The sequence below is a fragment of the Helianthus annuus genome, chromosome 15 (assembly GCF_002127325.2).
Source record: "Helianthus annuus cultivar XRQ/B chromosome 15, HanXRQr2.0-SUNRISE, whole genome shotgun sequence".
In the NCBI taxonomy this organism is placed as follows: Eukaryota; Viridiplantae; Streptophyta; class Magnoliopsida; order Asterales; family Asteraceae; genus Helianthus; species Helianthus annuus.
Window position 1 is genome coordinate 142,936,463 of NC_035447.2, and position 17,119 is coordinate 142,953,581.

Below are 17,119 nucleotides of genomic sequence, written 5' to 3' on the forward strand. Positions count from 1 at the left end.
TGTTTTTTTTCTCTAAGTCATGATATTCCGTTTAAGTCATGTATTTTAATGTTATCATTATGTATTTCAATGTTATCCTTCGGTTTGTTTTTCTCTAAGTTATGTGTTGGAATGTTGTTATGATTTGAGAATTTCATCATCTATGATAACTCTCTTTTATTTAATTTGCAAGGTATTTGTCATTTTTTCAATTTACAATGACTAATGGACTCTCAAACCCTCGAAATCATGCTTCTAGCTCGAGTGCATCTACTAAAGCTGAAAAACGAAAAGAGTATCAAAAAAGATACTATGCTGCACGCAAAGAAAATAACAAAGTATCTAAATTTGGGAGTGGTGATGCCCCCCAAAGTGCTTCATCAATATCTTTAATGAATAATAGGTCAACAGAAAGGACACCGTTAAGAAGTTTACAAACTAATATTACTCAATTTCTACAAACAACAAATGAGAACGCCTCAAGTGTTTCTACTACAAAATGCAAGGAGTACAATGAAGGATGTTCTAATACACCAAACGATAATGGAATGCGTATTTCAAATGGCAATCAAGTCAACCAAACCCCGATAGATGATGTAATTGACGTAGTCAGGCATAGAACATCACGAGGTTTCTATTTATTTAACAAAGATTTCTTTTTCGAACTTGACATCTTTTACAACCTTCATTACTTAATACACCAATTTTTTTAGGTATTCAAATTCATCCGCGTACTTTATTACCCCAATTTGCTGAAGTAGTTGATCAACCTTCCCTCCAACATGGGAGCGTAGAAGATGATCCTTATAATTTTGTTTACAATGGTGTACCTGGAGAGCATCGTGTTTTAAAGGAACGAGCCGCATGTCCTAATTGTGGAGCAAAACGATTTCAATTTGAATTTGATACCTTTTGTTGTATGAGTGGGAAAACCATGTTAGCAAACTTAGAAATTCCAGAGGAATTGTACCGACTTTTCACGTCTCAAGATGAAATTGGAGATTTGTTTAGGCAAAACATCCGTGCTTATAACACCAATTTTTCTTTTGCCTCAATGGGTGTGACATTGGATGATACATTGAACAATATGAGAGACGGCGTATATACTTTTCGTGCACATAAAGGAATATATCACAGAATCGACCAATTAGTTCCGAGGGATGGGACTCCTAGGTACTTGCAGTTGTATTTTTACGATCCTGATACTGAGTTAGATCACAGACTCCGATGGCCAAATCTTGATCGGCGTATTACTCAGATTTTAACACGCGTTCTTTCTACAAACCCATATGTCGATACATTTAGAAGACTTGCGGAACTAGGACCTCTGGACAACTATAGAGTCACTTTGAATACTTCGGTTGAACTTGACCAAAGGGTGTACAACCGACCAACGACATCGGAGGTATATATAATATATTATATTAATTGCAATTATTTAATATAATTGCTTATTTTACTTACTTATAGTTCACAATTATATAGGTTGCTGGTATTTGGGTTGAAGGTAATGACAATATCACTTCGTATAAACGAAGTATTGTAGTGTACGGTAGGTCTGAATATAGACAAACTATTCAGCCGTACTTCAGTTGTTACGATCCATTGTCGTATCCTTTATTTTTTCCTAATGGTGAGTCGGGTTGGCATGCTAACATACCACGTCAAGGAGTATCAATCAATGAGGTTCGCAACAATGACAACATCGAAGGAGAAATGGAAGGTACCAACAATTTGTTATCCTTTTTAAGTGAAGATCATAAAAATAGCGTAATGCGTTTTATTTTTATTAACTGTTTGTTTTTAATACATCTTCATCGTTCAGAGGCTAACACACGAAGTGGTAGAACAACCGTGGCTATGCGAGAGTACTACTGTTACAAGTTCCAGATTCGATCTACCGATAATGTGCTTTTGTTCGGTGGTAGGCTGCTACAGCAGTTTGTGGTTGATGTTTACATCAAAATTGAGACGTCACGCTTAGAATTTTGTGAGAGAAACCAGGAAAAAATTCGAGCCGAATTGTACCAAGGTATTGTGGATTGCGTCAATACTGGCGAGGTTCATGCAAACAGAGTCGGGAAAAGAATTGTGTTGCCTGCATCTTTCATCGGGGGGCCTCGCGACATGCGACGTCGGTTTCTAGATGCGATGACGTTAGTTCAAGACGACGGCAAGCCTGATGTATTCCTTACAATGACATGTAATCCTAAGTGGCCTGAGATATGTGATAACTTACATGTTGGTCAAACTGCTACAGATCGTCCAGACCTTGTTTCAAGAGTGTTCCGGGCTAAATTAGAAGATCTTAAGGATCAACTCTTCAAGAAACATGTCCTCGGGGAAGTTAAGTCATACGTCTATGTCATTGAATTTCAAAAGCGGGGTTTGCCGCACGCACATTTTCTCCTAATCATGTACCCGCAACACAAGATCAATAACGCGGACCATTATGATAAGGTTGTGTGTGCTGAAATTCCTAACAAACTAACACATCCCAGATTGCATGAGATGGTTGTCAAGCACATGATTCACGGTCCTTGCGGCAATTTACGATCAAGCAGTCCTTGTATGCAGGGTGATCCTAAAATTTGTCGTTTTCACTATCCTAGACAATTTAACGAACAGACGACACAAGGAGAAGATTCGTATCCGTTGTATCGAAGGAGAGACACCGGGATAGAAGTGGACCTACGAGGACAAACACTTGATAATAGATGGGTGGTCCCATATAACCCAAGGCTTTTGATGATGTTTAACTGCCACATGAATGTTGAAGTTTGCTCAAGTATAAAATCTGTGAAATATCTTTTCAAGTATGTTTATAAAGGACATGACAAACAGGTTATTCAAGTCGATCAAAGTGAGCCAGGGGTTGTTATTAATGAGATAAAAAGATTTCAAGATGCACGCTACATATCGCCCCCAGAGGCTATGTGGCGAATTTTTTCCTTCTCTCTTTCTCAAATCTTTCCTGCTGTTCTAGCCTTACAACTTCATCTCCCAAATAATCAGATGGTTAGATTTAGAGATGATGACTTGATGCCTAATATTGTTGATAGGGAAAGGGATAAGAGAACCATGCTAACAGCATTTTTTGATCAGAATAGAAACGATGAAACAGCAAGGGTACATTTGTATAAAGATTTTCCAAAACACTATACTTGGAATGGAAGCACACGCCGTTGGAGTCGTCGTTTCGGTAAAAAACAAAGAGGTCGTATCGTTTCCGCTAATCCAGCCGAAGGAGAAAGGTACTACTTACGCCTACTTTTGTCAAATGTCAGAGGGCCTACTTCTTTCGAACATCTTTGCACAGTTAATGGTCAACGGTGTGCGACATTTCGGAAAGCAGCTCTTGAGTTAGGCTTAATAGAAGACGATGAATATCTATCACAATGTCTCGAAGAAGCCTCTACGTTTCAGTTTCCCAATGCTCTTAGAAGGTTATTTGCGACCATAATGATTTTTTGCCAACCTGGAGATGTTCGAAAGTTATGGAATGACCACTTTGATTCACTATCTGAAGATCATCGGTTACACTGTCAAAGTATAGAACGAGTTCAAAATATGGTTCTTACCGAAATAAGTGTCTTGGTACAATCCATGGGTAAAAATTTCAATGAATTCGACCTTCCTAAGATAACTGACGATGTTAACTTACAAGATGCAGGTTATCGTGAGTTACAAGAAGAGTATGGGATTGTTTTGGAACCTGAACACTTGAGTGCCAAACATTCACTTAATCCGGACCAAAAAAATGTGTTTGATGAGATCATGATGCATGTTGATAATGATCTTCCAGGCGTGTTCTTTATTGATGGTCCAGGTGGAACTGGAAAAACATTTTTGTACATTGCCTTGCTTGCTGAAATTCGGTCACGTGGTCTTATTGCTCTCGCAACAGCTTCATCAGGTGCAGCGGCTAATAATATGCCAGGAGGTAGAACGGCTCACTCGAGATTCAAGATTCCTCTTAATCTTGAAAATAATTCAATGTGCAATATTAAAAAACAGAGTGGGGCCGCTAAACTGATTCGCTCTGCCAAAATAATCATATGGGATGAAGCGTCGATGGCTAAACGACAAGCGATAGAGGCAGTCGATCGTACATTCCAAGACATTATAGGTGTTAGTCTCCCATTTGGTGGAAAGATAATGGTTATGGGAGGTGACTTCAGACAGGTGTTGCCGGTTATCAAACGTGGCACTCGAGCACAGATTGTAGACTCCAGCGTACGAATGTCACCTCTTTGGTCTTTGACTAAGAAGATGCGGTTGACCATAAATATGAGAGCGCTGAAAGATCCATGGTTTTCTAAATTTCTTTTAAGAGTCGGCGATGGAACTGAAGAACCAATCGAAGGAAACTATATCCGCATACCCGATGACATGACAATTCAGTGCAACAACAAAGAAAACGCTATAAAAGAATTGATCCATGCCATCTTTCCATCAATTGAAGATAATGTATATTCTTCAGATTATATAATCTCTAGAGCAATATTGTCCACTAAAAATGATAGTGTTGACGAGATTAATAATCAAATGATTGAAATTTTTCAAGGGGAGGAAAAAGTTTATTACAGTTTTGATGAAGCTGAAGACGATCAGCGCAACTTCTATCCGGTCGAGTTCTTAAATTCGCTAAATGTTAGTGGATTGCCGCCTCATAAGCTTCATTTAAAAATTGGATGCCCAATAATATTGTTACGTAATATCGATCCATCACATGGCCTGTGTAATGGCACGCGGTTGATATGTAAGGGTTTCATGCGAAATGTTATTGATGCGGAAATTGCAGTTGGTCAACATGCCGGAAAAAGAGTTTTTTTGCCAAGAATCCCTCTAACCCTTTCTGAAGATGACATGTTCCCATTCAAGCTGAAAAGAAAACAATTTCCAATTCGACTTAGCTTTTCCATGACGATTAATAAAGCTCAAGGTCAAACAATTCCGAACGTTGGTATTTATCTACCGGATTCTGTATTTTCACATGGACAACTTTATGTCGCGTTATCAAGAGGGATTTCAAGACAAAGTACGAAGGTGTTGGTACATCTCGCCAAAGAATTCAAACAACGCGGAGTTTACACATCAAATGTTGTCTACCAGGAAGTGTTGCGTGATTAATTAATCGCATCCTTATCAAAAAGAAGGTAAGTTAGTAGATGTTGTGCCTTATTTGCTTCCAGAAATTACCTTTTAATTACTATTTTAAATCACTGTAAGTGTCTAACATTTTTTTTTATGTGTTGAAATCTGGTACAGTAGAGGAGAAGATGCAAGAAAGTCATAAGCGAACGGATGTATTGGTAAAACAGGAAGAGATACAAGAGACTCCCCACATTTTGTTTTTATTGTTTTGTCCAGCTACTTGACTATTTTGAACTCTTCTTGTTTTTAATTACATCTACTTCCTTGTTTTGTACTCTTCTTGTAGAAGATCACCAAAGAATCGATAAACTAACAGAAAAACCAGTGCCATCATATCACGAATAAGAAAACTAACTTAAGTACTATACAATATATCACGAGACGACGGATAAACTAACGGTAAACAATTATACTATTGTAAATTGCCACTCCCGCCGCATCGCGCGGGTACGTGACTAGTATATATATATATATATAGTGGAGGGTTCAAATGAGAAGAATTTTTTTGTAAGAAGAAAAAAGAAGAAGTTTCAACCAATAAGAGTGCTTCATTTAATATTTGCATTTAATTTTAATATAAGGGTATATTGGTAAACTTACATAAATCATTAATTTGTAATCTTCCCATTTAATAACTAACTAAATTAAATTTGTAACTCCTTTTCAAAATATATATTTTTCCAAATTAAAAAAAACAACTTAATTTAAAATGTAGAATAAATTACTATTTGTGTAGGATAAATTACGAGTTGTGTAGGATATATTTCGAGGTGTGTAGGATAAATTTTGACCGTGTAGGATAAAATTCTATGATGTGTAGGATATATGTGGGAAAATTTTGATATGTGTAGGTTTTGTAGATTATATGTAGGATAATTAATAATTAGTTGACTAATTAATTAAAGAGAGAAAAAATAATGATATGAGTCATAAATGAAATAGTATTTTACTAATATGCCATTTCTTCTTTTTCTTCTCACATTAAATTTCTTCTCTAATGAACCTTCCCCTATATATATATATATAGAGTAGGAGTTGGGTGGAAAGTCTATTTTTCCTAAAAAGTCTAGGAAGGAATAAGAATTGGACATGTGTCATTGAGGGATTTTAAGTAGAAGGGCTATCATGTAATTTCACATTTTAATTTTATTGTTGGAATGTATCTTCATTAACTAAAATTCCATGATTTTCGGAATTTTTATTATTTTCGAATTCAAATCTGGAAGTCAATGTGTTCATTAACTAAAATTCCATATCACATTACATCGCATATTCCATTGTTAAGAAGATTACTAGAATTTATCAGCATGTTCTTGGTGCTGTGTTTTAACAGTTTACAGGGCTAAAGTCAATTTTTTTATAGATCCCACAATATAAAGATGGTAAAACACAGGGTATGAATATGATTGCTGTTAAAACACAACTGTATGAATCTGAATGCTAAAACACAACTGTATGAATCTGATTGCTGTTAAAACACAACTGTATGAATCTGAATGCTAAAACACAAGTGTATGAATCTGCTTGCTGTTAAAACACAACTATATGAATCTGTTTGCTGTTAAAACACAACTGTATGAATCTGAATGCTAAAACACAACTGTATGAATTTGCTTGCTGTTAAAACACATTTGTATGAATCTGGATGCTAAAACACAACTGTATCAATCTGAATGCTAAAACCCAACTGTATGAATCTGCTTGCTGTTAAAACACATCTGTATGAATCTGCTTGCTGTTAAAACACAACTGTATGAATCTGTTTGCTGTTAAAACACATCTGTATGAATCTGAATGCTAAAACACAACTGTATGAATCTGCTTGCTGTTAAAACACATCTGTATGAATCTGGATGCTAAACCACAACTGTATGAATCTGCTTGCTGCTAAAACATAATTGTATTAATTTGCTTGCTGTTAAAACACATCGTCAAGAAAACGGAGATGATAAGAACAATATTTGAATGGTAATGATCAACTCGGAGATGGTGGAGATGGAGAAGTGTTTTAATTTGATCCGGTGCTCTCCATCGTTTCTAAAGTTATCTTCTTCCATGATTGTAGTTATTTTTGGTAGGGATTGGGGTTTCCAAGATGGGTTTGGAGAGAGAGAGAGGGAAAATCGCTTGAATTTAGGAACTGGGCGATTATCTAATTGATTTAAAACACGGCCATTGACAAAATTGCCTCTACTCATTTAAAACAATCAATTAATTAAACTCAGATATTACAAGATTGCCATTGATTTAATCTCAACCCTTAAACACACCAATCGGATGGACCAGATCGCTTCCTAGACTTTCTAGGAAAAACACACTTTCCATGCGAACCCTACTCTATATATATATATATATATATATATATATATATATATATATATATATATAATTTAAGTATCTATAGAAAACCCACTTTAATTTAGAAAACCCGGGAAACTCAAAGCTCCCAATGTTTTTTTTTCTTGAAAAAATTTACACATGTTATATACATGTTTTTAAGGGTTTTGGGCAAAAAAAATCAAAAAAGCGCCGAGTAGATATTTTTTAAAAAAATAAACAAGTTTTGGTGTAACACATGTTACAAATATGTCATATGAATGTAACATGTGTTACACCAAAACTTGTTTATTTTTTTTTAAAAATATCTACTCGGCGCGTTTTTGATTTTTTTTGCCCAAAACCCTTAAAAACATGTATATAACATGTGTAAATTTTTTCAAGAAAAAAAAAACATCGGGAGCTTTGAGTTTCCCGGGTTTTCTAAATTAAAGTGGGTTTTCTATACATCCTTCCCCTATATATATATATATATATATATATATATATATATATATATATATATATAGGGGAAGGTTCAAATGAAAACCACTAGTTAACGCGAAAACTCGAAAACTAATTAAAAAAAGCCAAAAAAACATGCAAAAAATTTTTTTTAAAAAAATTTTTTTTTTCAATCAAATTTTCGCAGGTTTTTTTATTAAAAAAAAAAAATTTCAAAAAAAAAAAAAAAAAAAAAAAATTTTTGTGTAGTGCACATGTGTAATACTGCACATGTGTCTGTGTACTACACATGTGTATTATTACACATGTGCACTACACAAATTTTTTTTTTTTTTTTTTTTTTGAAAAAAAGTTTTTTTTATATATAAAAACTAGCGATTTTTATTAAAAAAATTGAAAAAAAAAAAAAAAATTTTTTGTGTGTTTTTTAGGCTTTTTTTAGTTAGTTTTCGAGTTTTCGCGTTAAAAGTGGTTTTCATTTGAACCATCCCCTATATATATATATATATATATATATATATGGGCCGCGAGTGTGTCGGGCCACACATGCACTCCTCAAACATGAACTCTACCCCTTTTCAATCACTTCGGCCCACATGTTATAAGCCCAAACCGAGCCCATCCCCAAACCCATTAGTGGTGTTATAATATCTTTGCTTGGCAGTTGTTTTAAGTTGCAAGTTACGTATCAAACAAACCCTACCCTCCTCCATATTCTACGTACGGCAGTAGAAGACCCCCCCCAGTCATGATCACCATCACCATCTCTTGGTTAGTACTATCTCATGCGTATTTAGCATTGTTGATTGTTTTGATTATATGTGAACTTGTATAAGGTTGTAATTAGAATCTTGTGGGTCTTGTTGTGATTTAGTATTGCGATTAGAATATATGAGAACTAGCACACGATTTAGGGTATGTGATAGAAACTTTGATGAATAATGGTGGAAACAAACTGTTAGGATCGATAAAGTGCATATAATTGTTCATGGAACTAGGGTTTAATAATTGGATATAATAATTAAGTGTGAGTTGCATGATTTTAATAATTGGCTGATCGATTATGTGATACATGTGGCTGCCTGTCACACCCTGGCTTTGCGGAAGCGTGGTTAGTTTGGTGTGACTTCTTAATACCATAGCTTAACCATAACAAAGCTATATGAAATAAAAACCATGCAAGATCATCCATTTAATTAAGTTTTAAAAACCAAATACAACAACATTGTCTCAACGGAAACACATCCTAACAACATAAACAGTGTTCAACAGACACAATCATCAACATGACATAAACATAGTTTAAGGACTGTGACTTGTCCAGGAAAGAGTCACATCCCCTAAACCCGGATGACCTCAAAACTAGTGCAGCGGGAAAACGTGTCATACCGCGCCAGATCCTTTAATTCCCTGAAATACATGTAAGTTGAAAAATCAACAATAATCTTGAGCGAGTTCATGTGTAAGTGAGTAAATAAACCTTTGTATGTATAAAACCCTGGTATGTAGCAAATAAGGAAAAAGAGATCACCAATGGTTTGTAAGGCCATTGATATGTGTGAAGTGCAAGTAGGAAGACTCAAACCTAGCGGATTTATGCGTTGGGCACAAAGTCACCACCTGGTCCATTAGGCGGGCTCAAGGGTTGGGCTCGCTACACCCAGATAGATCTACCGCTACTGTCCCTCGGTCCTACCTTGAGGATTAATGGCCTCAAGTTTCCGCCTACCCACTCACATGATCTAAGTCGTAAACCTCCTTACGCTAACCATACCATGTATAAAGTATTCGTAATCAAAGTAACATGTATTTCACCCCCGCAGTTTAGAAAACTGAAAACAGTTAAGAGAAAAGGGGGACATGAACTCACAGTGGTGCGTCTCTACCAAGTATGTCTCCTGATCAAGCAGCTGTGCGACGACCTACACGTACTAACTCTATTAAATGGACGGCCGTGCCTTAGCTTTATGGTTTAAGTTTTTGGGAAATAGTTAGGCAACTATTTCGTGTTTACATTATGTAAATACTTGGTAATTATTTTCCTTCCCAAGGATGGGGGATCTAATACATGTGCGTTCGTAAAATTCGAAATATATTATTAAGTCTCACTTAAAATATACTTTAATCCTTTCTCCAAAATATAAGTATTTTTCTCAAAAATATTATATTTTAATACACATAATTTTCCAAAATAATACCTTGACAAAAATACGCGTTTGTAAATATTTCCTTAAATGCGTAAGTTACGTTTTATAGATCGAATGGTAATAATAATTACCGGTGTAACTTAAATAATTATCGCGAAGGCGTTTGTATCATTTTGGAATTGTTAACACGGTAATATTATTTTTACCCTAAAAATAATATTTGTATACTTCACAAAATAATCATAAACACATAACAAGTGACGTTATGAAGAATATATACTAAATATATATTTACCAAGTTTTGTTTTGTGAAATCCCACCTCCGATATTTTGTAAATAAAGTCGTGGCGAAATCTATAATTTGAAAACAAGTCGAAAAGTATTTCTAACACTTGTAGTGAAAATAATTCTAAGTGTTAGATTTTTGGAAAAATTTCGCCAGAGTTTCCTCTGTAACAGGAGGTGGCCACGCTTTCAAGCGTATCATTTTCTTTTATAAATCAACCCAACAATTTTCACATTCAAACAAAACAACGTTCAAAGCAACAAACTAGTCAATAAATATGTAAATCGCAAAAATTACATGAACTTGTAGTTTTTTCAAAACTATGAAGTAAATCCCATTACTTTTAGTGGATCTTTATATAAATCAATCCGGTTTCATAAAAACCTCGTTTTTAAAGAAATTCCATCTTTACAACTTATTGTAAAATTTTGACAAAACTAGTTCTTTGTCGAAACTTGGTGTTACACATGTGTTTACACACTCGTGTGTTCTAAAAATCATCCTTGTTAGTGTAAGATCCAGCTTTAGTAAATATGGTTTCTTTAACACTCGGTCCTTTGAAAATATCGCTTGTAGATCCGTAGATCTACTAGTTTTAAACACTATTTCGTAAGTAAAATCATTTTTACACAAGTTCAAGTTTGATGTGTGGTAGAGTTTCATCACTTAACCCTTGTTACACTTAAACAAGCTTTATGTCATGATCCATGATCATGACCAATCCGGGTTAAACGATGATCCGAGCTACCAGAACATAGATCGGGCCTAAATAACTACACAAATCAAATACTACAAGATTTACACAACATTCAAGCTTTTAACCATCATTACTAGCATTTTTAGTAGACTTTTATGTATCATCTTGCATGTTTACGAGTTTTAACCGTTACATATCATTTTAACCACCTTAAAATAGTTCGAGAGTGTGATTATAGTAACTTACTACTAGCTCGAGGCTAGGGAAGAATCTAGACGCAAAATGAGTGGATAAAAGCAATGAGATGAGGTCCTTCGAGTTCCGAATGCACCAAGCCTCCTCGTAGGTGATCCTTAACACTTGAATAATCTTGGAATGGCTTGAACAAAACTCGAAAAATTGATGGGTTGGATATGGGTGTTCGGCCGTGAGTTATTTAGAGAGAGGGAGAGTGTTTTGAGTGGTGAAATGTTAAGTAAATGAATGAGGGGTTTAGTGGTGATCTAATAGGCAAAGGTTATGAACATTATTCAAGGGTTTGTGTGTCTAGTAGATATGGAACAAGTATAATAAAATAATCACAAGAAGGACAAGGGTGTCCCCCTCTTGGGGACGGTTTGGTTGGGGAGGGGGGGAGGGTAATCCGGTTCCAAATCAACCATTTAGTTAGCATGTAGTTAGGTTAGTTTAGTTAGTTTAGGGATTAACCCGGTTACTAGTGTGTTGTGCATTACAGTGGGTGTTCGGGTATTCAGGGACCCTAACTGGCTCAGAAAAAGATAAACAATGTTAATGGCAAAATTTTCATGTCCCGGGTAAAGTCCGGTTGTTCGGTTGGATAGTAATCCGTTAAAGCGTTTAACAAAGCTTTAAAGTGTCGTTAATATTAATTTTAGTGACACAACTTATTCCCGACACTTTGGAAAGTGTCTAGTAATATTTTTCTCATGATTTGGCACTTTATTAGTTAACCAAGTGCTGAATTTTTAGTTAAATTGCTGAATTTTGTACTTAGAGTACGTTTTAGGCACATCCTGTCATTGTAACTTATTCCTAGAGACGCAGTTCTACAACCCTTGTGTCCCTACACTCACCACTAGTGTAGTAATTATTTCTGGCTCATACAGGCCTTAGGGGCAGTGCATGCCCGGTGCTGGCTATATCAGCATGTTTAATAGGTTATCCGTTCATTGTGCTACTGTGCTTTTGTGCATCATGGTTGTCACTAAGGTTCAGCATGTAAATAATGTAGTGACAGTAAATAGAGTATGATGCAAGTATGTACATGTATCAACATTCAAGTAGCAGTTTATCCATAAGTTCAAGTAAGCACAGCAATTAATTATTAATTAGGTCGTACGGATACCTGGTTTAGTGAGGGTTGTCACATTCTCCCCCCGTTAGAAAAATTTCGTCCCGAAATTTAAAGTTCTGCTTCTAGGTGCAGGGTTCTTGGGAAATAAGTGGGGGTACTTCTCTTTCATCTCGTCCTCATGCTCCCAGGTGAATTCAGGTCTATGCCTAGCATTCCAACGAACCTTGACGAGCTTGACACTACTCCGGCGGGTTTTGTTCACTTTCCATTCCGTGACCTCAACAGGTTCTTCAACAAAGTGGAGCATGTCGTCAACATGAATTTCGTCGGTGGGAATGACAACGGTATCTTGAGTTGGACTCTTCCTCAAATTTGATACGTGGAATGTATCGTGAACACCATTCAGTTCAGCAGGTAAGTCCAGCTTGTATGCTACTAGCCCAATTCTTTCCAAAATTCTGAACGGACCAATATACCGCGGATTCAACTTCCCACGCTTCCCAAAGCGTGCCACACCCTTCCAGGGTGATACTTTCAACAAAACCATATCACCTACGTCAAACTCTAGAGGTTTCCTTTTTCAATCCACGTAGGCTTTCTGACGGTCACGAGCCGCATTGATGCGATCTCGGATCTGTGCAATCTTATTTATGGTTTCCTGGACCACATCAGGACCAACCAATTGTCTATCACCTGCGTCAGACCAACAAAGCGGTGATCTGCACTTGCGGCCATATAGAGCTTCGAATGGCGTGGCTCCAATACTGGTGTGGTAGCTGTTGTTATATGAAAATTCGACCAAAGGCAAATGCTTATCCCAGCTACCGCCTAAATCCATAACACACGCTCTCAGCATATATTCCAAAGTTTGTATCGTCCGTTCGCTTTGCCCGTCAGTCTGCGGGTGAAATGCGGTGCTCAAATTCAATTGCGAGCCAAAAGCTTCTTGGAAGGATTGCCAAATCCTTGATACAAACCTTCCGTCTCTATCAGAGATGATTGAGAGAGGTACTCCATGGCGCGTAACGATTTCTCTCATGTAAATTTCAGCCAACTTGCTCGTATTATCCTTCTCTCTGATAGTTAAGAAGTGCACTGACTTCGTTAAGCGGTCCACTATTACCCAAATAGTGTCATGGCCTCTTGGCGTTCTTGGCAACTTTGTAATAAAATCCATGGAGATTTGTTCCCATTTCCACTTGGGAATTTCTGGTTGTTGCAGAAGTCCTGAAGGCTTCTGGTATTCCGCTTTCACCTTAGCGCATGTTAAACACTTGCTCACATAAACAGCCACATCGCCTTTCATCCTAGGCCACCAGTAATAATCTTTGAGATCTTGGTACATCTTATCCGCTCCTGGATGGATAGAGTACCGCGATTTGTGAGCTTCATCGAAAATAACTTTCCTTATACCTCCAAACAAAGGAACCCAAATCCTTTTCTCAAAACATAACGTTCCTTCCTCGTTTGGCACCAATTGCTTCTCCATCCCACGGAGATATTCCTCTTCAAAGTTTCTATCCTTAAGAGCTTCTTTTTGCGCGGCACGAATGCGCAAGGAAAGATCGGTTTGGATAATCATCTCTAAAGCCCTAACCCTTATGGGCTTGATCCTCTCCTTTCGACTTAGGGCATCGGCGACCACATTCGCCTTCCCTGGATGATACTTTATCTCGCAGTCGTAATCGTTCAACAACTCAACCCATCGTCTTTGTCTCATATTCAACTCCTTCTGGTTGAATATGTGTTGTAGGCTCTTATGATCTGTGAAGATTGTACACTTCGTACCATAAAGGTAGTGTCTCCAGATCTTTAAAGCAAAAACCACTGCGCCAAGTTCCAAATCATGTGTGGTATAGTTCTTTTCATGCACTTTCAATTGACGCGATGCGTAAGCAATAAACTTTTGGCGTTGCATCAACACGCAACCCAAACCTTGGCGTGAGGCGTCACAGTATACCACGAAATCATCTGTACCTTCTGGTAGTGCTAAGATTGGCGCATTGCAGAGCTTATCTTTCAATATCTGGAATGCTTCTTCCTATTTGATTCCCCAATCAAACTTCTTATCTTTCTGCGTGAGGAGCGTCAATGGTTGAGCGATTTTTGAAAAATCCTCAATGAATCTTCGGTAATAGCCAGCCAAACCCAAGAATTGCCGGATCTCGGTTGGCGTCTTTGGCGTTTCCCAATTCTTGATCGCTTCGATCTTGGTAGGATCCACGTGGATTCCATCTCCATTTACCACGTGTCCAAGGAACTGGACTTCTCGTAGCCAAAACTCGCACTTAGAGAATTTGGCGTACAACTGTTCTTTCTTCAGCAACTCCAAAATGGCTCTTAAATGATGTTCGTGTTCAGCCTTTGTCTTTGAATAAATCAAAATGTCGTCGATGAACACAATCACGAACTTATCCAAGTACGGCTTACAAACTTTGTTCATCAAATCCATGAAAACTGCAGGTGCGTTTGTCAACCCAAACGGCATAACAAGGAACTCCTAGTGTCCATAGCGAGTTCTGAAGGCTGTCTTCGGGATACTCTCCTCGTGTACCCTTAGCTGATGGTATCTAGATCGAAGATCGATCTTAGAGTAAAAGCTTGAACCTTGCAGTTGGTCGAATAGATCATCGATTCTCGGCAGAGGGTATCTATTCTTGATCGTCAGCTTATTCAATTCCCGGTAGTCGACACTCATTCGAAAACTACCGTCCTTCTTCTTGACAAACAAACCTGGAGCTCCCCAAGGCGAGAAGCTTGGTCGGATAAATCCCTTGTCTAACAACTCTTGAAGTTGTGTCGACCATTCCTGCATCTCAGACGGGGCAAGTCTATAAGGTGCCTTAGCCACAGGCGCGGCGCCTGGAACTAAATCGATGCGAAACTCTACTTGTCTCTGAGGCGGCAATCCAGGCAAGTCCTCTGGGAAGACTTCTGGATATTCCCTCACGACAGGGATGTCTTCGATCTTTGGTTCTGCATCTTTCTTATCTACAATGTGTGCCAGAAAGGCAGTATATCCCTTCTGCAAACACTTTCGCGCTTTGAGGCAGCTGATAGTTCTTAACGGCGTATCACGCTTCTCTCCGTGAACCACAATTGTTTCACCATCTTCGGTTGGGATACGAACAACCTCTTCGTGACAAACTATCTCAGCCTTGTTTCCTGATAACCAATCCATTCCTACCACCACGTCGAAGCTTCCCAACTGGACTGGTAGTAGATCCAGAGCAAACTCACGTTCTCCAAATTCCATCACACATCCTTGGACCACTTCACTGGTCTCAACTAGTTTCCCATTTATCAATTCGATCGAATATGGGACGTCTAACTTACTAGGCGTCAAACCAAGAATATTCTTAAATTCTAATGACGCGAAGTTATAATCGGCACCAGTATCAAACAAGATAGATGCAAAAGTTTTTGGTTGATAGAGAACGTACCAGTAATCATGCCTGGATCCTGGCATGCTTCACAAACTCCGATGCTGGATGTTATTTCACGGTCTTGTTTCAACTTCGGGCATTCCCTCTTAAGATGTCCAACGTCCCCACAATGGAAGCATCCAGGCACTCGGCCTTTTCCTTTCCCATTTCCACCTTGAGCGTTGTTACTGTTTTCTCCTTGTCTGGGACTCTTCATCCCACAACCATCCTTGGTGTGTCCTTTCCTCCCGCACCTAGGCTTCTGACATCCACATTCATGGTGATACTTGCACCCAGCACGTCTTGGTTTAGTTTCTAAGTAAATCTTATCATTGGCCTGATTGTTGTTAGGGCAATCTTTCTTGAAATGCCCTTTGTCCCCGCAGTCAAAACAACCTCGAATAGATCTTTGTTCATCATCATTCGTTCGGGTATCTTTGGTGAGCTTCCTTTTGTTCTTTTCGGACGACTCTACCTGAGTCTCCTTGTCAGGGTTTGCAAGTTTTTCTAGTCTAATGGCTTCCGTAACGAGTGCCAAGCCCATCTTACTTGCAGCCATAGTTGTTGGTGGCGTAGATGCTGTCATTAAGCTCAGGACTTGAGGTGCCAGTTCCCAAATGAAATGTCCTAATTTCCTCAATTCTGGTTCCACCAAGTACGGAACGACTCGTGCCAAATCATGAAGTCTTTGAATGAATTCCAACATTTTCGGACCTTCCATTATCAGGCTCTGGAATTCACCTTCCAACCTCTGTGTTTCTGTTTGGGTGCAATACTTCTTACGCATTATTCCTTTCAACTCATCCCAAGTTAACGCGTATGCTGTAGTTAGGCCCATTATTCGAACCTGAAGATTCCACCATAATCGGGCTCCATCTTGCAACAACTCAGAAACGTATGGGACTTGTTGTTCTGGCGTACAACCACTCATTCGAAAGATGGATTCCATACTTTAAATCCATTTCACAAAAGTTATGGCACCCCAGTGCCGTCGAACTTCGGAGGCTTGTAGTTGAGGAAGTGCCAGTAGGAACAACCGTTATTTTCTGAGGTGCCTCTGCTAGGTTCGGAGCGTAGGGCCTCGTGCTGTGCTATAGCTGCAGCAATTATCTCTTGAAGTTCTGCCTCAGAGGTGGGCATGCGCATTTCGCGTCTTGGCGGCATCTTCTAAAAGATGTTTTACGTAGGTTAGGTCATAGCAAGTCAAGTGCACGTATGTATTCATCAATATCAGCACATAACATCTCATGCTATAAATAGATCAGCCACATAACATCTCATGTCATAGAACATAAACAATAGATCACTGCGATTGCACTGCCACAAATCGAG

The 17,119-nt window shown here is 38.0% G+C and overlaps 1 protein-coding gene across 1 annotated transcript; it reads left to right on the top strand.

Annotated features, from left to right (window-relative positions):
* Positions 1 to 197: 197 nt before the first annotated feature.
* Positions 198 to 5,112, top strand: LOC110914285. Its single transcript, XM_022159087.1, has 4 exons — positions 198 to 609; positions 693 to 1,384; positions 1,465 to 1,702; positions 1,805 to 5,112. The coding sequence occupies exons 1-4, from the start codon at positions 198 to 200 to the stop codon at positions 5,110 to 5,112; spliced, it is 4,650 nt and encodes a 1,549-aa protein (XP_022014779.1).
* Positions 5,113 to 17,119: the final 12,007 nt, after the last annotated feature.

Excerpts from the sequence above, each read along its gene's own strand:
- LOC110914285 (XM_022159087.1), top strand. The coding sequence starts at position 198 with ATGACTAATGGACTCTCAAACCCTCGAAATCATGCTTCTAGCTCGAGT. Across the intron at positions 1,385-1,464 it reads ACCGACCAACGACATCGGAG|GTTGCTGGTATTTGGGTTGA; the intron begins GTATATATAATA and ends ACAATTATATAG. Across the intron at positions 1,703-1,804 it reads CATCGAAGGAGAAATGGAAG|AGGCTAACACACGAAGTGGT; the intron begins GTACCAACAATT and ends TTCATCGTTCAG.